This window comes from Impatiens glandulifera, chromosome 2 (genome assembly GCF_907164915.1).
Source record: "Impatiens glandulifera chromosome 2, dImpGla2.1, whole genome shotgun sequence".
Lineage (NCBI taxonomy): Eukaryota > Viridiplantae > Streptophyta > Magnoliopsida > Ericales > Balsaminaceae > Impatiens > Impatiens glandulifera.
In genome coordinates this window covers 52,881,853-52,904,790 of record NC_061863.1, presented here as the reverse complement: position 1 = coordinate 52,904,790, position 22,938 = coordinate 52,881,853, and the positions used below count along the sequence as shown (strand labels likewise).

At 30.3% G+C, this 22,938-nt stretch overlaps 2 protein-coding genes across 2 annotated transcripts; both read left to right on the top strand.

Annotated features, from left to right (window-relative positions):
• The first annotated feature begins 118 nt into the window (after positions 1–118).
• LOC124924921 (agamous-like MADS-box protein AGL80) lies at positions 119–634 on the top strand. The gene has a single exon (XM_047464904.1). The coding sequence runs from the start codon at positions 119–121 to the stop codon at positions 632–634; it is 516 nt and encodes a 171-aa protein (XP_047320860.1).
• A 9,458-nt stretch (positions 635–10,092) lies between these two features.
• LOC124924920 (F-box/kelch-repeat protein At3g23880-like) lies at positions 10,093–11,274 on the top strand. Its single transcript, XM_047464902.1, has one exon. It carries the CDS (start codon positions 10,093–10,095, stop codon positions 11,272–11,274), a length of 1,182 nt encoding a protein of 393 aa, XP_047320858.1.
• Positions 11,275–22,938: the final 11,664 nt, after the last annotated feature.

Below are 22,938 nucleotides of genomic sequence, written 5' to 3'. Positions count from 1 at the left end.
CCATGCATATAAATAAAGCCATTGAGTGAAAACAAATTCATCAGTGAAAACATATTTCCTCTTCCAATTGTTTCACAAATAAATATTTGTTTCCTTTTCTCATCACTTTTGTTACACTATGACCAGGAGAAAGGTGCAACTTTCCTTCATTGCCAATAACAGTGCAAGGAAATCTACACTCAAGAAAAGGAAGCTTGGCTTGGTCAAGAAGATGCACGAAATAACCACCCTATGTGGGGTTGAGGGGTGTGTCATCATAAATGACGACAATGACCCTCAACCAACGGTTTGGCCCTCGGAGGCAGGTGCTCGAAGGACTATCGAGAGGTTTAGAAGCCTTCCGATAGATGACCAAAACAAGAGGATGGTGAATCAGGAGAGTTTCACCAAACAGAGGCTGGAGAAGATTTTAGAAAAGCTGAAGAAGCAGAGGAGAGAAAACCGGGAGAAGGAGGTCACACAAAAAATGTACCAAAGCATGTGTGACGGACCGTTGGTCGTGGCCTCCACTCTCAATGCAAATGAGTGTGAGGAGGTGATCAACATGCTGAGCCGACACATCATGGAAATGAACATAGCCATGGAGACACTCCGTGGCGAGGCTTCGTCTTCCAATTCCAATTCCCTCCCCTAGACACTCCCCATTTCCCTTAAATTTTCTTTATGTAATTTATTTTTGTAATTTCATATATATATGTATGTCCTTTGTGACATCATTTCTATCAATAAACTAAGTTTTTCAATATTTTAAATAGTTGTCTTTGCATGCATGTCATTCTTAATTTAATTATGCTTTCTTCTTTTAGATAGTAAGTATGTCATTTATTTGATTAGTCATTGAAGTTTATATTATTAATGCAAAAAGTAAAAATAGTAACATATGATTTAAGTAACAATTAAGGGTACAAATTAAGTAAATGGAAGGAACCCTCCTAAATGTGTTTGTTACCGGGAGAGCTCCAAATGTTATTAGTAGGGTGAGCCGTGGCTATCCTAGGGTCTGTTGTTTCAAGAGTTGGTCCGGTTGGTGCCATGGTTTCGACCGAATTTTCAATGTTGGCAGTGTGCTTTGTTATATCTTCCTCCACCTTTTTTGGGCCTTGGCTAGATGAAGCTCCATTTCAGCATCCGCCTCTTTAGCTAATCTCACCTCGTGAGCAACTTCTATTCTCGTCTTTGCTATATCTATTTCTTCCTATAAATCATATCTAATTAAATTATGTTTAAAGACATTATATATGTCTAATTAAGTTATTTTTCAAAATATTGTCTTATGATCTAAAAATTACCTTCTCCTCGGCCTTGGCTTCAGCCTTGGCCTTGCTCATCGCTTTCCAGTCATTCAACTTGTTTTTCAAGGCTTGCATTTTTTGTTTTCTCTATAATTTGGATTTGTTTATCAATCTATCTTTTTTTGAACAAGGAAGAAGACAAGTGAAGTTGGTGACTATAATAGTGTGTCTTTTTAATCCTTCATACAAAATGTCTTTAAAAAATAATTTTACTCCTAAATGTGTTACATTTTCTTAATTGTTATAAATATGGATTTTTCTTTCTTATTTTTGAACTTGTAAACTGAATATATATAAGGGTGTTTCATATTTTTAGTACCTCCATTCTCTTTTTATTTTTACAATTTTATTATTATTATTATTATTATTATTATTATTTTTATTATTATTAATTTCTTAAGATATAGTATAGCGAAAGTTCCTTAAATTGCATAAGTATAAAATAATTATTAGAAATATTAAGTCAGTCAAAAAAATATGTATGATCTATGGCTTAGTACCAAATTTGAAAAGGCCAAAATAGTTTTTGGGACTTAGAATTTGAGTTATTTGCTTGATTTAGTGCTCAAAATTTAAATTTTTGAATTTGAGGATTGAATTTTCAAATGTACAAATGTGATCTTGAGGACTTGCATTTTGATCTTGTTGATAAAAAGTCTTAATTTGAGAAATATGATTATAATTTGAGTAGACTTTTTGCACTGATAATTTCTGATTCAAACATAAGTGGTAAAAATGAGTTGTAACAGCTACAAGTGTTATGTACAGAGGAATAGTTTGAAAATTTTCATTCCTATAGATATTTGTATGATTGTTTTGTTAATAATTAATGTTTTGCTTATTGTAAATTGTAGGCTAGATTTGAGAAAAAATATGACAATCTTTTTTTATCTTATTTTGGGGGCTAAATTTATCTCACGAAGACTTCAAGATAGGTAGACAGAGACGATCATATAGTGTGAAAATTAAGTTTTTACCATGTCACTTAGTTTGCATTGGACTAATATGACTTGAAATTTCATTTTATCTTCTTACAAAATATCTAAACTTGTATTGCATTTTGATCTTGTTTTTAAAAGTGTTAATTTGACAAATATGATTAGAAATTGTGATAGAGAATTTCTTGGACCCAAAAGCCTATATCAAAGAGAAATGAATCATATGAATCTTATCATAATAAACAAAGAGACACAATCTCATAACTTAAAGCTAGTTTACATTTTAACTTATCTATAATTGAATTACACAAAGAAAATGATCAACTTATTTTGAGTTTGGTCAAGATTTCTTGAGCTCAGCTAGGTGTAAGTCTTTCTTTTATTCATGAATAATATCATCAATAAGCTACATAAACTTTGTGTTTTATTTAGATCGTTTTGGCTTCTAATTCTCGATCATTGATGAAAAAAACTATTATCCTGCAAATAATGATGGATGATGTGTTTTTTTTATCGTATAAAGTATTGCTGGCTTAATACTCTCCGTAATTGAGTTAAGAAGAGAAAGAAGATGATAATACATTTTTTCCTTTTAATCTTTCAGACAAAATGCCTTTGAAAACAATGATTACTTTTGCTAAATATGTTATCGTTTTCTTTATTGTTATAACGGATAAAAAAATATTTTTTATTTTTGGATAACTTGTAAACTGAATATATAGGGGGGAATTTGACGAGATGACCTTGCAAACGTGTTTATTTGACCTGGTGGAATTTTATAATTTTTTTTGCGCTCGTGGTGTTCTAATTTTTTTTATACGATTTTGCCCTTGTCGCGAAACGCTAAGTCACTTAGCGTTTCGCGAAGTGGATTAGAGGTTTGTATAAATACCCAAATAATTTCATTTCACTAAATTTTTTTCTCTCTCTTCCTCCAATACTCTCCTTCACTCACGGTGGCCGGCGACGACGGCGGCCGGCGGCGACGACATCTCCGTTTCCTCCAATATCCATACAAATCAAACCCGATCAGAGCTCTTCTAACCTAACTAATTCATTTATGTTTATCTATTGCCGATTTCTAACCCTAGATCTATTTTGCATGCAGGTTTCTTATACTAGGGTTTATGTGAGTTCTCCGATTCTAACTATTTGAACGGCGTCGAGGTAGATCTTCATTCTAACAGTTATGTTCTTGTTTACATTTTCTTCATTTCAAAAACTTTTTCATATTTCCTTTATGTCCATCATTTTCTCCGTTTTGGTTGATTCTTATTTCTTATATGGTTCATATTGGTTCATTGAGCATTTCGTTAGGTTATTATTTGTTATCTGTTCATATTTGCAGAAAATCTGTCTGATAAGAGCGTATGTGTTTCCGTTTCAGATCTGCTTACCGTTTCGCTACGGACTTACCGTTTCGCTACGGACTTTCCGTTTCGCTACGGACTTACCGTTTCGCAAAGTATACCTCGCGATTCGCTAAGTATCAAGATTTTTTGTTATTTATAGTTAATCATGAACTTCATTTGACAAGGTATTTACATCACTTCATGGTTATGAAGAGAACATGTGTTAACAAAACAAACTTTCTAATTTTACATTGGAAACATTTAGATTCTTCAGAAAATGCCTTTGAAGAATCTATCATTGACCTCCAGATAAGCAAAGATTGGCTGACTTTGATTTCGTTAGTCGTTAAGCTAAAGAAATAAATTTCAAACAATTTTCTCTTATCTGGAGTTCAACGATCGCTTCTTCAAAGATTTTTTCTGAAGAATCTAAATGTTTCCATGTAAAATTATAGGGTTTGTTTTGCTAACACATGTTCTTTTCAAAACCATGACTTTGTTGTTGATACCTTGTCAAACGAGATAGATTACCTATGAAACCAATAAAAAATTTTGTACTTGACGATTCGCTAAGTACTACGAGCTCCAGCTAGGAGAATGGTTTGAATTCGATTTCGTTATTAAAATATAGTAGCGAAAATGTATTCAAACCATCTTCTCTTAGCTGGAGCTCGTTGACCTCTCGATTCGCTAAGTCCCTCCCGATTCGCTAAGTCCCTCCCGATTCGCTAAGTCCCTCCCGATTCGCTAAGTCCCTCCCGATTCGCTAAGTGCCTCCCGTTTCGCTAAGTGCCTCCCGATTCGCTAAGTGCCTCCCGATTCGCTAAGTGCCTCCCGACTCGCTACGGAAGTTGAAGAGACGCGCGTACTCACACGCGCTAGACCTTATATATTCAAAAAATTCAGAACATTTCATTTCAACCGCCCGACTCTCTCTCTCTAACCCATTTTCTCTTCACTGAATCTTGTCAAGCCCGATCATTTCTGCTTTCTTCTCGTTCGTCATTAAGGTTAGTTCATTATCATTTTCTGCTTTTTTGTTCATTGGTGGTTTTTGCATGTTAGTGTAATGTTGTTAATGTTCAGTATATATTTTTTTGCCAGTAGGGTTTCTGTTCAGTATATTTTTGTTGCCATTAGGGTTTCATCAGGGTTTCGCGAGGTACCTTCCGATTCGGTAAGTACCTTCCGATTCGGTAAGGACCTAGCGATTCGCTAAATACCTAGTTGTGGTCGATCATTTTCTGGTTTTTTGCTTATGGATTTTGGTCTTTGCATGTTAAGTTTAAGTGTTTGTTTCAGATTTTTTGTTTAGGGTTTTTGCATGTTAAGTTTATTGTTTGTTTCTGATTAGTTTCGTATTGTTTCCGATTCGGTAATGCTGTCTTATGTTCAGTTAACGGTTTCGCTCGGTACCTCTCGATTCGCTATCTGCCTCCCGATTCGCTAAGTGCCTAGCGATTCGCTAAGTGCCTCCCGATTCGCGAAGTACTTAGCGAATCGGGAGGCACTTAGCGATTCGATAGGTTCCTCCCGATTCGCTAAGTTCTTACGTTTGTATGTGTTTGTTCTAACATTTTTGATGATGTTGTTTCCTTTTGTAGATGGCAGAAACAACTGTTACTGAGTTTCCCGGTCGGATTTCGTGGAAAAGTGCCCTCACCCTGAAGAAGATTGTGAATAAGTTCGAGGAAATGGATCTTCTGGAGAGTGTGTACAATACCCAGTTCAGATCATTATTCACAGCCCCCCTCTTGCAGTTCTCAGGAAGTATTGTACATCAAATGTTGATGAGGAGGTTAAGCTCAAACTCCAAGGAGATAACTTTCATGGTGAATGGGCAAAAGCTTGTATTTGGTATGAAGGAGTATGCGTTAGTTACCGGCCTATGTTTCGGCGTTTATCCTGAGTTGGACCAAGAAAAATTGCGCTGTTGTCCACCTCTCTCGGTTAAATACTTTAAAGGGAGCATGAGTGTGAAAATGTGCGACTTCGAGAAGGCTTTTTTCAAATGCAAAGACAAGGAAGATGCATTCAAGATGGGGCTGGTAGTACTGATTTGCCAGTACCTATTCACATTTGACCCAAAAAGAGTTATATTTCCAAAAATACTCAACATGGTGGAAGACAAGGACACTTTCCTCAAATATCCATGGGGTAAGGTCACCTTTAGAGCCACCCTCAAGGGTTTAAACAAGAACATGAAACATCTCTGTACCTCATTTTTTGACAAGAAGGAGAAGGCTGAACAACCTTATGCTCCTTTTGCATATAACATCTATGGGTTCGCATTGGCACTTCAAGTGTGGACGTATGAGGTCATCGAAAGCTTTATCCCTAAATTCGCCAGAAGGAATCAGATTAATGACCCTCTACGCCCAAGGTTGTTACTCTATCATTCCAACAGGAAAAACACATCGATGGAGGTAAAGACTGCCCTAGAGACCACGGATGTGACTGAGATGGAAGAGTCCTCCATGGAGAAGAGGTTATACAGTGGTGATGTATTTGAGCAAATCGACGAGACAGCTGATGATTTTTTTGAGGGATTTACTGATGGGAAGGTAATAAAAGATGATTTTGATGAAGATGATGAAAGTGAAGATGAAGAAGTTACTCCGATTCCCCCCAAACCTGCCACGAGGAAGAGAAAGGCTGATGCTACTCTTAAAGAAGCAGCCAACTTGAAGAAGAAGCTTGCTTATGAATCGATTCCGGCCCGCATTCTTACTCCCCCATCCGCGACCTCAAGTCCTCGGGCTGACACACCTTCTCCTCGGGCTGACACACCTTCTCCTCGGGCTCCAACACCTACTGTTGGATGTGATTTTAATGAGATGAAGGAGGAGCTGAAAATAGAGTTGAAAGAGGAGATGAAAAAGATGAAAACAGAGCTCATCAAAGAGCTAAAAATCACAATCCAAGAAACTCAACAAACTCACGTTGAGTCGTTCAAGAAGATGGTTTTTAATATGTCCACACAGTTGTTAGAAAAATCCAACAAAAGGATGTCCATATTATTAACCAGATTAGATGATATGGAGGATAATATAAAGAAGAAGAAGAGTAAGAAGAAGGATTATTAATTGGTTAAACAGAATGAACACGTGAGCTAGATATTAATACCTTGAACAGAAGTCATAAGAAACCAAATTCCGACTACGGGCAGCAGCCATTGCATGCGTACAAGGAAGTCCCGAAACTTCGAATACTCTACAAGTGCAGTTCATGTCTTTCAAATTGACTTTGAAATGGGACTGATTGTCATGCACATAAAACTCGAATCGGTTAAGGGATTGGACTGTATAGAATCTGGCCTTCTCGAATCCCTCACGTAACACCTTCTCATAATTTGGAGATAAAACTTCTTCGTGATTAGACGCTCTTTCTCTTCTATCGTTAAACCATTGTTGTATTGTGAATCTTAAATACTCAGCCATTTCTGAAATGGGATACTTTCTGGCTTCCCTGCTCTGACTATTGAAACTCTCTGCATAATTGCTTGTCAGTTGATTGTATCGCTTACCGGGAAAAAATGCTCTACTCCATCTTGGGAACCCAATTTCTTCCAAATAGGCAGCAATCCGGTGATCTTTAACCTTGATTTTCTGAAACCAACGATTAAATTCGTGGACAGTGTATGCCCTTGAAGCCGAATCAAACTCCGCATGACACTTATCACTTTTGAATTTGGCCACAATATTCATCTTTATGTGATATGTGCACGCACCGTGGTCTGCTTCTGGGAAAACAGCACACAAGGCATTAGCGATGCTTGAGTGTCTGTCGGATACGAAGACGAGATCATCAACTAATCCAATTGCGTCTCTCAGTTTTTGCATGAAATAAGTCCAGGAGTTATTATTCTCTGAATCAACAACGCCGAATGCGACAGGATATAGTTGCTCATTCGCATCCAATGCAATAGCCACCAATAATTGACCACCCACCTTGTGCTTAAGAAAACTAGCATCAACACATAATACAGGACGGCAAAAGGATTTGAAACCCCTAATTGAGAGGCCTAGGGACATGAACATATACTTGAAGTGACCGAGCTCGTCTGTCTGTATGTCGGTTATGGTACCAGGATTACACTTCTCCAACATGTAAAGGTATGATGGCAGTATTCCATAAGAATCCTCTACCGTCCCTCGCACCGCTATTAAAGCATTTTCCCTTGCCCTCCATGCCTTATTATAAGTCAAAAATATCCCATAAGTTGTCTGCATGTCTTCAATTATTTTCTTAGGCAAGTGGTTATGATGATGGTCCATGTACTTGCTCTTCACGCACTGCCCAATAACCCATGCTGGTGTTTGCATTTTTTTCTTCGGCCTCGACAAAGTTGAGCATGAGTGTTGATGCTCAAATGTCCGAATCTCAAACATCTCAGAAAACTTACCTTTCACAGCCCGCAAACTCCACTTGCATGTCTCATCCAAACATTTGAGTTCCCAAAGATTTTTTCTTGACTTCTCCACTTTGAATTCAAAATGATTGGCCATCGCATATTTATATAGAGCAAGTTGAAGTTCTTTTTTATTTTCAAAGAACGAACCAACTTCCAATACAGTTTCACTAGTTAATGCCATCGCAAATGTGGGGTCTGGCGGTGATGTGTCTGTCGGGTCTGTCGATGGTGTACCCATTGAAGATCGTCTTGCACTAGATGGTGTACCCATTGATGATCTTCTTGCACTTGTTGGTGTACCATTTGATGCCTTTCTTGCACTAGTTGGTGTACCCAATGATGATCTTCTTGCACTTGGATGTATAGGTATTGATGCTTTTTCACCACTATTAACATGCAAGTCCTGAGTAAGTGGGATGTGAGGCAAAGAGGTTTCTCCGGCTTCATTTTGACTTTCAACAAAGAATTCCAAGGGTACAACAGGTGGAACAAATTTCTGAGTAAGTTGTGGTGGTAGTATACTTTCTTGAGTTGGGTATGTAAGTAGTGGTATCTTTTCTTTAGTAAACGCTGACTTCTCCACTACAGATACACACAATGGTGACACTGTTCGACCCAAAATCAAGCGTGATAGATATGTGTTCAAATCCCCATCATTATCAATAAAAACAGGTTTTGGATTTCTGATATTCGGAATATCATACTTCACTTGGAGCACTAAATCGTATGCTGATATCTGGAGATTAAGTCTATCGTAGAGTATATCAAGTAATTCAGCATAACGAGTATTTTGGGGTAGATCAAATGTTTTGATTGAAGATGCATCAAAAACAGTATTCCATCAGCATCAAGTTTCCACTCTCCATTATAGAAAACGAAAACTTCAGCTGCAATATAAAAACATGATTTGATTAAGAGACGGATAATTAAGACTTCGCGAATCGCTATGAACTTAGCGAAACGGGAAGGCCTTCGCGAATCGTAAGGCACTTAGCGAAACGAGAAGTCCTTCGCGAATCGTAAGGCACTTAGCGAAACGGGAAGTAAACCCTAATCAATCTCAGAAAACGAACATCAATAAAACATGCTTCAAATAGACGTACCTATTGGAACAGTGCTCGTGCACGTCGTCGAGCTCATAGTGGATTTCGAACGAACTTCTCCGACGAGATCGCCGCCGCCGCCGCCGGAGTTTAGAGAGAAGGAGGAGAAGAGCGGGAAGAGAGAGAAGGAGAAGAAAAAAATGAAAAAAAAGTACACCAGGTTATATTAAATAGTAAGGGCAATTTGGACATTTCACATGTCGTCACTTCGCGAAACGCTAAGTGACTTAGCGTTTCGCGACAAGGGAAAAATCGTCCAAAAAAAATAAAATCACCACGAGCGCAATAAAATTATCACTTTACCATCAGATCAAATAACCTCATCTTTGAGGTTATTTGATCAAATTTCCCTATATAGGAGTGTTTTCTATTTTCTCCATTTTTTTTATCTTACTAACATAATGATTCATAAAAATGGATTTTTATATATAAACAATTTTATGATTTCTTCCTTTTTAATTGTGGAATAATATTATGTCATGTTTATAAACAATTCAAAACATAATTATGTCATGTTTTCTATTTTATGATTGTATACAATTTACTTTAAAAAATTAATTTATATTTAAAAATTAAGAATTAAAAATATTATTTATTTTATTAATTATAATATATATTAAACATTTTAATTTTTTTTTTGTGTTTAAAATTAACTTAACCATAAGTTCCCTCTAACTTAAATATAATAATTTAAATAAAAAATAATGAACAGTTTTTTCAACATCTCAAATAAAAAAAGTAGTGTTGAGTCTCATGATGATTTAACCTAAAATTCCATACGAATGGTCTTTTTACTACATGAAAAATTATATCCCAAACCCTAAATTGCGCAACCGTTTATATATTTAGTAAAAAAAATGTTTTTATTCGTTTAAACATCACATTTTGTCAACGTTTGTCAGTGTTTGATCAGTTGAATTGTATACTTTAAGTGGGATACGGAGTCCCCTAAATCAATCTGTGCACTCTGAATCGATCGCCGCAACTCTATCCATGGACGTCCAGACCGATCCTATGAATCGAGAGAGAAAGCGGGGAAATTGTATTCATACAAGTTCTTCTACCGCCGCCGCCGCCGATTTAGTCACCCTCGTTAGGTCCCTGCCTCCAGAAATTATTACAGAAATTTTAAGCAGACTTCCAGTCAAATCACTTCTCCGATGCAGGTGCGTCTCCATATCTTGGAATGCTTTGATTGCTGATCCCATATTCGTGAAGAAGCATCTCAAAGCTTCCCAGAATGAAGAACAGCTTCTTATCAGATATTCTCAATGGGTTCGTACTAGTGATGTGAAATCCGTTTACATCTCAGATGTTCTGAATGAAGAGTTTCCAACTGAACTTTCATTAAATTTTCCAAAGAAATACTCAAAATCTGATATATGGATCATTGGCTCATGTAATGGGCTAGTTTGTGTAGTTATTGATCAAGCTAAGATACTTTTATGGAATCCATCAACTAGGGAATCCAAGAAACTTCCCAGTTGCGGTTATAAAGAGCGTGCAAGTCGGTTTATTGCATATGGGTTTGGCTATGATGAACGTAATTCCGACTACAAGGTTATCGTTATTAACTGTAAATCAACAAATTTCACTGGCCCTTTCTCAACTCAAATAAAGATTTACGGGTTGAAGAGTGGTTCATGGAGGAAGGTTAAGAATTACCCTCAATTCTGTCCGTTGGGTGATATGGGAATGTTTGCGAATGGAACACTTCACTGGGGAGCAAGTATTGATACAGGGATCAATAGTTATCAGAGTATCCTTACTTTCGATATGTCCGAAGAAACCTTTTCTGAAATATCACAACCCTGTTTTGGGGAATCGGTTTTGGATTCTGTGATATGGGTTTTAAATGGATGCCTCTGTATGCTAATTAACTATGGTGATGAGAGGAAATTTGACTTATGGATAATGAAAGATTATGGAAAAACTGAATCTTGGACTAAGTTGTTTTCATTACCCTTTCCAGAGGGTCGAATGAATTTTCAGTTTACACCATTGTATATTACCAAGAAAAATGAAATCCTTATGTTGTTTGGAAAACAATTGTTGCTGTTTCATGTGGAGAGTAAAGTGATCACAATTTCTTATCATGGCCATAAAAATGCACACAAACGTTGCCTTGAAGCTCTCACTTATATGGAGAGCCTAGTCTCGCCTTTTCCTGAATGATGCCATCAACAATAGATCAGATTATATTGATGAAATGGTAAAATATAACTTTTATTTAGATTCTTTGTTATTTAATTCATTCAGTTTAACAAAAAGTAGTGTTTAATTACTTAATTCATATAATTTGTATGGTCTTGAGAAAAATCAATTTTTATTTGAAGTTTAGATTTTCCGGAATTTTATATATTGTATATTTGCAGGGGAGAGTAGAATATGTATTAATCTGGATTAAAATTTACTATTCAACCTATTGTAACAAAAGTGTTTAAAATGGGTTGTTATAGTTTTAGAAATATTATGGACAAATAGACAAAGGAAATGTTTGGAATTTCTCACCCTAGATAGATATTTGTACAATTGTTTTTTTAATAAACTGTCAATTGTATGCTAGACTTTAGCAAAAAGATGACAATCTTTTTATCTTATTTTTGGATTAAATTTATCTCATGAAGGCTTCAAGATAGGTAGATATAGACTCATATATTGTGAAACTTAAGTTTCTTCCATGGTTACTTAGTGTGCATTGGACTTATATGACTTGAGGTTTCATGTCATATTATTACAAATTATCAAGTTGTACTGCATTTTGATTTTGTTGATACGATTATCTTGTTTTGGGGTTAAATTTATCTCATGAAGACTTCAAGATAGATAGACATAGACTCATATTATACTGTGAAAGTTAAGTTTCTTCTATAGTTACTTAGTGTGCATTGGACTAATATGACTTGAGGTTTCATGTCATCTTATTACAAATTATCAAGTTGTACTGCATTTTGATCTTGTTGATACGATAATGTTATAATTTTCATAGAGAATTTCTTGGAATGAAAAAATTATATTAAAGAAATATGAATCATGTGGATCTTATCACCAACAAAGAGATATTATTTCAAGATCTCATAACTTAAATCTAGTTTATAGTTTAACTTATCTATAATTGAATTAACATGTCATCTTTTGCTTGACTAGGTGTAAGTCTTTCTTTTATTCATTTTTTTTGTTCATGAATATTGTGTTTGATCAATTATTTACATAAACTATATGTTTTATTTAGATCATATTTGGTTTCTACTTATCTATCATCATTGATGAAAAAACTATTAACCTGCAAGTAATTACTTTTTTCTTTGATTGCAGAGAAGTTAATGTTGCGGTCGAATAGTCTTTGTAGTTGAATGAAGAAGACAAGGGAAGATGATGAGGATAATATTATTTTTCTTTTTAATCTTTCATACATTTCTTTATTGTTATAACTTTCAATTTTATTTTACTCAACTGGTAAACTTAAGTGTTTTCAATTTTCAATAAGGTTCTCCTTTATCTTACTATCACAATGATTCGAATTGATTATTATATACATTTTTATTATTTTCTTTTTTTTAATTTTTTAAGGTATAGTAACAAAAATTTCTTCAAATATTATATATGTATACAGATTTTTTTTTAATAATTATTTCATATTAATTTAGTAAAAAAATATGTATGATCTATGTCTTACCACCAAGGCTGTCAAAATCGAGAGTTTACGTAGAATCGTTAGCCGATTGTAAACTCGTAAAATCTAGAGTTTACGTGAAATCGTAAGAGTTTAATTTGAAAAAATAATAGTTATATATTATTATTATTTTTATATATAATAAAATATTTTATACTTAACCAATTTTAAGAAATTATATATTTTCATATAAAATTAATTAAATAATAATAATAAATAAATAACACTATAAAAAATTATAATTACAAAATTAATTATATTAATTAATTAATTTAAATAACCAATAACTTTATTTTTTAATTTTTAAATATAAATTTGATTTTTTAAAGTAAAATCGTATAGAATCGTAAAATCGAAATTATTTATAAACTCGTAAAATCGTAAAATCTTATTATCGTAAATTTAAAATCGTAAGAGTTTACCTATTTAAGAGTTTACTTAAAATCAGACTCGTTAACTTAATGTGAAATTGTAAAATCGTAAGATTTTAAGAGTTAACTCGAGATTTTAACGGCCTTGCTTACAACCAATTTTGAAAATACGATAAAAGCGTCTTAGAATTTGAATTATTTGTTTGGTTTAAGGCTTAAAATTTTAATTTTACAACTTGAAGCTTGAATTTTCAAAATTTATACAAATATGACCTTGAGACTTGCATTTTGATCTTTTTGCTTGGAATGTTAATTTGACAAATATGATATAATTTGAGTAGGACATTTCTTACATTGAAAATTATATATTAGAGGGAATAGAATAATTAATGTGAATCTTAAAAGCTTTGTCCTTCCATTTTATATATATATATATATATATATATATATATATATATATATATATATATATATATATATATATATATATATATATATATATATATATATATATATATATATATATATATATATATATACTTATAATCATTTATGCATTTTAATTTTAAGTATTTTTTAATGAAAATTAAACTTGTTATATTTATTTTATATATTATTTGCATCACTTTAATTATCTTAATTATTTTTCTCTTATATAAATATTAATAAATTGAAATCATTTTCTCTTATATAAATACTAATAAATTGAAATCTTAATCATCAAATAACACAGATAAAACAATATAACTTAAAATTTAATTCTTTTAGTTTATAAATAATTATTACTTTTCTATTGAAAAATTTATTTTTTACTTTGCCAAAAAAATAAAATTATTGTAAAAAAATATTTATTAACCAAATCTTTCAAGCAATTGTCTACAAAATTGTCAAAAAGTTATTAATTTTTATAACTTTTCACTTACAAAGTTTCATTTATTCAAATTTTATTTTTTTATTACAAAATATAAATAATATCACTTTCACTTTTTATTTTAATACTTTAAAATTAATTATAATGTAAAAACATCTATAATCTAGATCCACTTAATATCATATAATAACTAATATAATTTAGTGTCTCGGTGAGACGAACTATGACGAGTCCCCCAATTTTGAACATGAAACTTAATAAATATTATTATATTATTTAACTAACTAAATTATATTATAATTTATTTTTTATTAGTTATATAAAAAAAAAATTTCTTAAGGTTGAAAATTAGCAAAACTTTATAATCATAACCTCCTTCCTAACTTAAATATAACAATTTAAATAAAAAATAAAGAACAACTTTTTTGAATAGTGCCCCCAAATAAACCCATAAAAGGACATTGAGTGAAACAATATCCTTTTTATAAAGAGATGGTTCATAAACCCTTATAAAAAAAATTAGGGCGACAAATGAGTCAAGTTGAACTAATCAAATACAATAAAAAAATTTATAAAATGTATTGGATTAAAATTTACTCGTACACGACATAGTTAAAATGAGTTGTTAGAGTCTTACAAGTGTTACGAGAAAATAGGCAAAAGGAAGAGTTTGAAAAGATACTTGTATAATCCATAGATACTTGTATAATCCATAGATACTTGTATAATTCTTTTTTCAATAATTAATGTTTTGCATACTGTCAATTATATGCTAGACTTGAGTAAAAAGATGGCAGTCTTTGTTATCTTGTTCTTAGGTTAAATTTATCTCATGAAGATTTCAAGATAGGTAGACATGGACTTATATATTGTCAAAGTTAAGTTTCTTCCATGATCACTTAGTGTGCATTGGACTAATATAATTTGAAGTTTCATGTTATCTTCTTACAAAATATAAGTGTATTGCATTTTAATGTTTTTACTAGGAATGTTAATTTGGAAAATATGATTAGAATTTGATAATATAAAATTTGATTAAAAAGTTTATATTAAAGAAATTTGAATGATGTGGAACTTACCTCCATAAACAAAGAGATGTCATCTCAATATCTCAGAACTTGAAACTAGTTTACAATTAACTTATCTATAATTGAATTAACATTGTATATTTGAGCATGACCAAGTATAAGTTTTTCTTTTATTCATGAATAGTGTGTGATCAATAAGCTGCATAAACCTATATTTTATCTGAATCATATTTGGCTTCTACTTCTTTATCATTGATAAAAAAAAAACTATTAACGTAATGATGGATGCTTTCTTTTTCTCCTTTATATTGTAGAGGAGTTAGTGTTACAGTCTGAATAGTTTATCTAGTTGAAGGAAGAAGACAATTGAAGATGATAATGATGATAATAGTCTTTGCTTTCTTAATGTTTCATACAAAATTACTTTGGAAACCAATGTTTACTTATGCTAAATGTGTTACATTTTCTCTATTGCTAAAACTATGATTTTTTTTCTTACTTTCTTTTGGACAACTTTGTAAATTGAAGTATTTTCTATTTCAATCAACTCGATTCTCTTTCTCTTTTAACTTATTCATTAATATTATAAACAATTATATTATTTCCTTTCTTTTCATTTAAGGTACAGTATAAAAAAAAATCCTTGAAATATGACATATTTATACAGATTTGTTTGATAATTATTTGAAATATTAAGTTAGTAAAACAAATATGTATGATCTATGGCTTAGTACCAATTTTCAAGAGACCAAAATAGCTATTTGGGTCTTACAATTTGAGTTATTTACTTGATTTAAGGCTCAAAATTGTAATTTTGTAATTGGAGGTTTGAATTTTCAAATTTTGTACAAATATGATCTTGAGACTTGTATTTTGATCTCGTTGCTATAAGTGTTAATTTTACAAATATGATATAATTTGAGTAGGACATTTTTTACACTAAAAATTTTATATTAGATGAAATAGAATAATGTGGATCTTAAAAACTTTGTCCTTCCATCTATGTTTTGGTATATATACTTTTATCACTTAGTTATTTTAATTATTTTTCTCTTATACAAGTACTAATAAAATAAAATTTTAATCATCAAATAACACCATTAAAATATAACTCTCTAAAAAAATTGTGGTTTTCACAAAAAAAAAAAAAAAAAAAAACTCGGGACTCATTAATGGAATGAGTTATGGGTCAAGAAGATATCATTCTGTCATATCACATTTGTTATTCGCTGATAACACGCTCTACAGGTTCAGGTTACGTATAATAATTTTAAACAACTTTGAGATATTTAATATGCTATTCGGTGCATGTTCTGGTCTTTCGAGTTAATTTTAATAAGTCAAACATTTTGTTTTTTCAATTTATGTTTAGAATAGAAGAAGGATGAGGTTGACAAATGTGTTGGGGTTCAAAATTTGTGGTTTTCCGTCAACATATCTTGGTATGTCATTAGATGCTAAATTACGATCCAATGTCTTTTGGGACTCGATTATCACTAAAATGGAATGTAAACTATCTATATGGAAAATTAAAATAATCTTGAAAGGGGTTGGTTAATCCTCATTAAGAGTGTGATAGTAAAAATGGAGAGAATAATGTGTAAATTTATATGGGATCTTCCAACTCATCATTTTATAATCTAATTAGTTGGGATAAGGTTAAATATTTTAAAGATCAAGAAAGTCTAGATATTCGAGATATTATTTTTTTAATAAGGCTCTTCTATCAAAATGGTGTAGTAGATTTGCAATGAAACTGAATAGTCTTTGGACATCGATAATCAAAAGTAAGTATGGTAATGATTGGTCTGGTTGGTTCACCAATATGTCTAATTATTCAGCAGGGTGTAATATTTGGAGGGGAATTTATTTTATGTGAAAAAGTTTTCGTGAGTAGTCTAGATTTATTGTATGGGATTGTTCTTCGATTAGATTTTGGGACGACATTTGATGTATTGTCAAAAGTCTAGCTACGATGTATCCCGAGCTTGCTTCCATTCCTATATGTAGAAATAACACAGTTAAGACATGTTTAATCCTCGATTTAGTGGTTTTGTTAGCCGAATTAGATATAGAATAAGATTAAATATTATGTAGATTTCGTCTCATAATAAAGTTTTATTTTTGGTAGGACGTAATCAAGTGTCACCGTCTAAACAAGACGTTATGCGTTGACAAGATATGTATAATTTTCATATGGGCATTGCTACAAGTTGTTTCCTAAGATAATTCCATATAATTTTTGTTGGGAAAAATGTTTGGAGTCAAAGATTCTATCTAAGATCTCATTCTTTGAATGGAGAATTATTGATGGTGGAATTCTAACGGATAATATATGCATGAAAAAATGTTGTATTATGGCTAGTCGTACATGTCATATAGAGGTTGAATTGACAACTCACTTACTTTTGCATTATCGAGGGGTGACTAGTATTTAGAGTTTTTTGTGGAGTATTATTGGAATTTATTGGGTGTTGCCCGAGTCTTTGGGTAATTGCTAGAAAGTTGGGATTGATACGACCGATATGACAGATCTATATATTTGGGTTAACATACCAATTATTTTTTGGTGGATTATCTGGTTGAAGACAAAACGTCAAACATTTAAGGATTGTAGTCATTCATAATACTATTATTATAACGTTTTTTCTGAAATTAGTTTAGGAAAATCAATAAAGTCTGAGAGAGTTAATCGTTATTTTCAAAGATTTACGAGATCGATAATTTATTGAGTACAATTTTTTTTGTTTCATGTTAGTATTTTTATTGTGATTAAATAATTTTTTGCATTTTTAATATATGTGGATATTTTTCAAAAAAAAATATTTTTAAGTTATTATTTTATTTTTATTTTTTTAGAATACCATCTATGTTTTTAATGTATATGAATTTTATTTTTACTTTGTTAATATTATTTAATTGACATTATGTTTTTTTTAATAATTATTTATTATATATTTTAATATTAAATTAAACACAAAATTATTTTATAAAACAAATTAAATAATTATAAACTACACGAAATGAGTTTCTAATAATGCAATATATATATATATATATATATATATATATATATATATATATATATTATAACTTTAAAAAATAAAATATTAAAATATTAAAAAAAATCAACTAATCAATTTATTTATATTTTTATTGTGTATGCAATGTTCTTTACTTATTAAAAATAATATTTTAATAAGATATGATATTTATCACAATTAAAAATATATATAATTTGAATATATTTAATTCTTAAAAAGTAGGTAAAAATATTGAAAGTTTTATAATAAAATGTTAGACAAATATTAGAAAACATTTTAAGCTAATTAATACATGATTAAATAAAAAATATATATCTTTTAATGTCAATTTCTCCTATTTTAAAATAAATGAATTGAACTGAGTTGATTGACAAATTAGACAATTAGGTAGCTCTTAAAAGTGTTTTATATGAAACATTATTATATATATATATATATATATATATATATATATATATATATATATATATATATATATATATATATATTGTATTTGGCATATATTTCTCTATATTGATGAAAATCCTATTAACTTTCATATAATGATGGTTAATTTCGTTTGTCTTTGATATTGCAAAGCATTTAGTGATCCAGTCTCAATAGACTCTATAGTTTAATGAATATATAACGATAATACCGTTTACATTTTTCACCTTTTCATACCAAATGTCTTCGGGACAACTATTCTTAATTTTTCTAGTTACATTTTCTTTATTGTTATGTGGATTCATTTTATATTTTTTTTTTGGATAACTTGTCAACTCAATATATGTGTTTCCTATATTTAGCACCTCCATTCTTTTATCTTACTAGCATAATTCATGACTATGAATTATTATATATAAACAATTTTATTATTTCTTTCTTTTTTAATTCCTTAAATTACAGTATAGAAAAAAAATAATTCAATTACATGTCTATACAGATTTTTTTAATAATTATTTGAAAAATTAAGTCAGTCAAAAATATGTATGATCTATGCTTAGTACCGAAAAGGCCAAAATAGCTATTTGGGGCTTAGAATTTGAGTTATTTGCTTGATTTAGGGTTCAAAGTTTAAATTTTGCAATTTTAGGCCTGAATTTTCAAAATTTGTCAAATATAATCTTGAGACTTACATTTTGATCTTGTTAATTTGACAAATATGATTATAATTTGAGTAGGAAATTTCTTGCATTGATTTATTCTTTTATCCAACGGATTTTCAGTGTTTTACACTATTTTATATTTTCAAGAAAAATGAAATCCTTGTGGTGTTTTGATCAATATTTGTGTTGTTTCATATGGAGAGTAAAATGGTAACAATTTTGTATCCCGTCATTAAACATTTTTGTCAACATTACCTTGAAGTCCTTACTTATACTAAGATCAATTCTTTGTTATTTCATTGTATTCAATTTAACAAAAAGTCTATATTTAATTTATATAATTTTTTTGGTCTGAAAAAAAAGAGTTTTCGTTGAAGTTTAGATGATTGAGATTTTATATGTTGTACATTTGTAGGGTGAGTAAAATATGTATTAATCTGTGAACTAATCCAAACCAATAAAAAGTTATAAAATGGGTTGGTTCCTACACAAACAAAAATATGAATTGGAATAAAATTTCCGATTCAACCCATTGTAATAGAAGTGGTTAAAATGAGTTGTTACAGTTTTACAAATGTAATGGGCATAGGAAGAGTTTGAAAATATTCAACCCTAGATAGATACTTGTATAATTGTTTTGTCAATAATTAATGTTTTCCTTACTATGAATTGTATGATGGACTTGAGAAAAAAAATGACAATTTTTTTTTATCATGTTCTTGGACTAAATTTATCTCACGAAGACTTCAAGATAGGTAGACATAGATTTATATAGTTTACTCATTGTTAAGTTTCTTCCATGGTCATTTAGTGTGCATGGACTTATATGACCTGAAATTTCATGTCATCTTCTTACAAAATATATGTTATATTACATTTTAATCTTGTTACTAGGAGTGTTAATTTAGAAAATATAATTATAATTTGATAGAGAATTTCTTGGATTAAAAAGTTTATATTACAGAAATATGAATCATTTAGATCTTATCACCACAAACAAAGAGATGTCATCTCAAGATCTCAGAACTTGAAACTAGTTCACTAATAACTTAACTATAATTGAATTAACATTGTATCTCAGATGAGTTAGTATTGCAATCTGAATAGTCTCTAATTTAATGAAGAAGACAAGTGAAGATGGTGATGATAATAATATCTGTCTTCTTAATATTTCATACAAAATGTCTTTAGAAAACAATGTTTACTTTTTCTAAATGTGTTACATTTTTTTATTGTTATAACTGTGATACTTTTTTTCGACAATTTGTAAACTGAAGTGTTTCCTATTTTCAATAAATCTCATTCTCATTCTCTTTATCTTAATAACATAATGATTCATTACTATAATTATTAAAAACAAACTTATCTCGTTTAGAATTAGAAAAAGTACAAGAGATAAGTTTTTAAGTGGATGCCTCTATATGCTATTTAACAATGGTGGGAGGAAATTTGATGTTTGGGTAATACATGATTATGGTAAATTGAGTCTTGGACTAAGTTGTTTTCATTGCCTTTCTAAAGGGTCCAACAGATTTTTAGTGTTTTACACCATTGTATATTTTCAGGAAAAATGAAATCCTTCTGGTGTTTGGATCACAATTGGTGTTTTTTTATGTGGAGAGTAAAGTGATAACAATTTCATATCCTATCATTAAACATTTCTATTAATATTACCTTGAATCCCTCACTTATATTGAGAGCAATTCTTTGTTATTTCATTCCATTCAGATTAACAAAAAGTTTGTATGTTACATAATTTATATAATTTGTGCGGTCTTAAAAAAAAAATTTCGTTGAAGTTTAGGTAGTCATGGATTTTATATTTGGTATGTTTGTAGAGATGAGTAAAATATGTATTAATCTCTGAACTAATCCAAAAAAATAAAAATTTATAGAATGGGTTGGTACCAACCCAAACTAAAAATATGAATTTGATTAAAATTTTATATTCAACCTATTGTAATAAAAGTGATTAAAATGAGTTGTTACAGTTTTACAAATATAATCAAAGGAAGAGTTTGGAATTTCTCACCCCTAGATATATACTTGTATAATTGTTTTTGTAAATAATGAATGTTTTGCTTACTATGAATTGTATGATATACCTGAGCAAACATATGACAATTATTTTTTAATCTTTTTCTTGAACTAAATTTATCTCATTAAAACTTCAACATAGGTAAATATAGACTCATATAGTGTCAAAGTTAAGTTTATTTCAATGTTTGCATTGGGCTGATATGACTTGTAATTTCATGTCATCTTCTTATAAAACATCAAATGCATATTTATTTTGTTGTTAAGAGTGTTAATTTGGCAAAAATAATTTCAAATTGTGAGAGATTGATTTTGACTGAAAAGTTTATATAATAGTGAGATGAATAATGTAGATTTTATCACCCATAAATAAAGAAGCACTATATCATGGGCTCTACTATTTCTTAGGAACCACTTCTGCCACTTCAGCTACCTTAGTGTGTCTAGTGAGTTTGTAAGTTTTTTTTATTAATTAATAGTGTGTGATCAATAATTTACTCAAATTTTGTATTTTATCAATCACATATGACTTATACTTCTCTATCATTGATGAAAATTGTTATAACCGACAAATAATGATGAGTGATTTTTTTTCTTTGATATTGTAGAGGAGTTAGTGTTGTTTTTTTGAATAGTCTTGTTGAACAAGGAAGACAAATGAAGATGGTGATTATAATAGTCTTTGTCTTTTTAATCATTCATACAAAATGCCTTTAAAAAATAATTTTACTCCTAAATGTGTTATATTTTCTTAATTGTTATAAATGTGGATTTTTCTTTCTGATTTTTGGACATGTAAACTGAATATATAAGGGTGTTTCATATTTTTAGTACCTTCATTCTCTTTTTCTTTTTACAATATTATTATTATTATTAATTTCTTAAGGTATAGTATAGCAAAAGTTCCTTCAATTGCATAAATATAAAGATTGTTCCGATAATGATTAAGTCAGTCAAAAAATATGTATGAACTAGCTATGACTTAGTACCAAATTTGAAAGGCCAAAATACTTAATTGGGACTTAGAATTAGAATTATTTGCTTAATTTAGTGCTCAAAATTTAAATTTTGCAATTTGAGGATTGAATTTTCAAATGTACAAATGTGATCTTGAGACTTGCATTTTGATCTTGTTGCTTGAAGTCTTAATTTGACAAATATAATTATAATTTGAGTAGACTTTTCTTGTAATTAAAATTTTTGATTCAACTCATTGTAACAGAAGTGGTAGATATGGTTCTAACAGTCTTACAAGTATTATCGACAGAGGAATAGTTCGAAAATTTTCATTCCTAGATAGATATTTGTATGATTGTTTTGTCAATAATTAATGTTTTGCTTATTGTAAATTGTACACTAGACTTGAGAAAAAATATGACAATCTTTTTAATATTATTTTTGGGTTAAATTTATCTCACGAAAACTTCAAGATAGGTAGACATAAACTCATATAGTGTCAAAATTAAGTTTTTTCTATGTCACTTAGTGTGCATTGGACTAATATGACTTGAAATTTCATTTCATATTCTTACAAAATATCTAAACTTGTATTGTATTTTGATCTTGTTTTTAAAAGTGTTAATTTGACAAATATGATTAGAAATTGTGATAGAGAATTTCGTGGACCAAAAAGTTTATAATAAAGAGAGATGAATCTTATCATAATAAACAAAGAGACACAATCTCATAACTTGAAGCTAGTTACATTTTAACTTATTTATAATTGA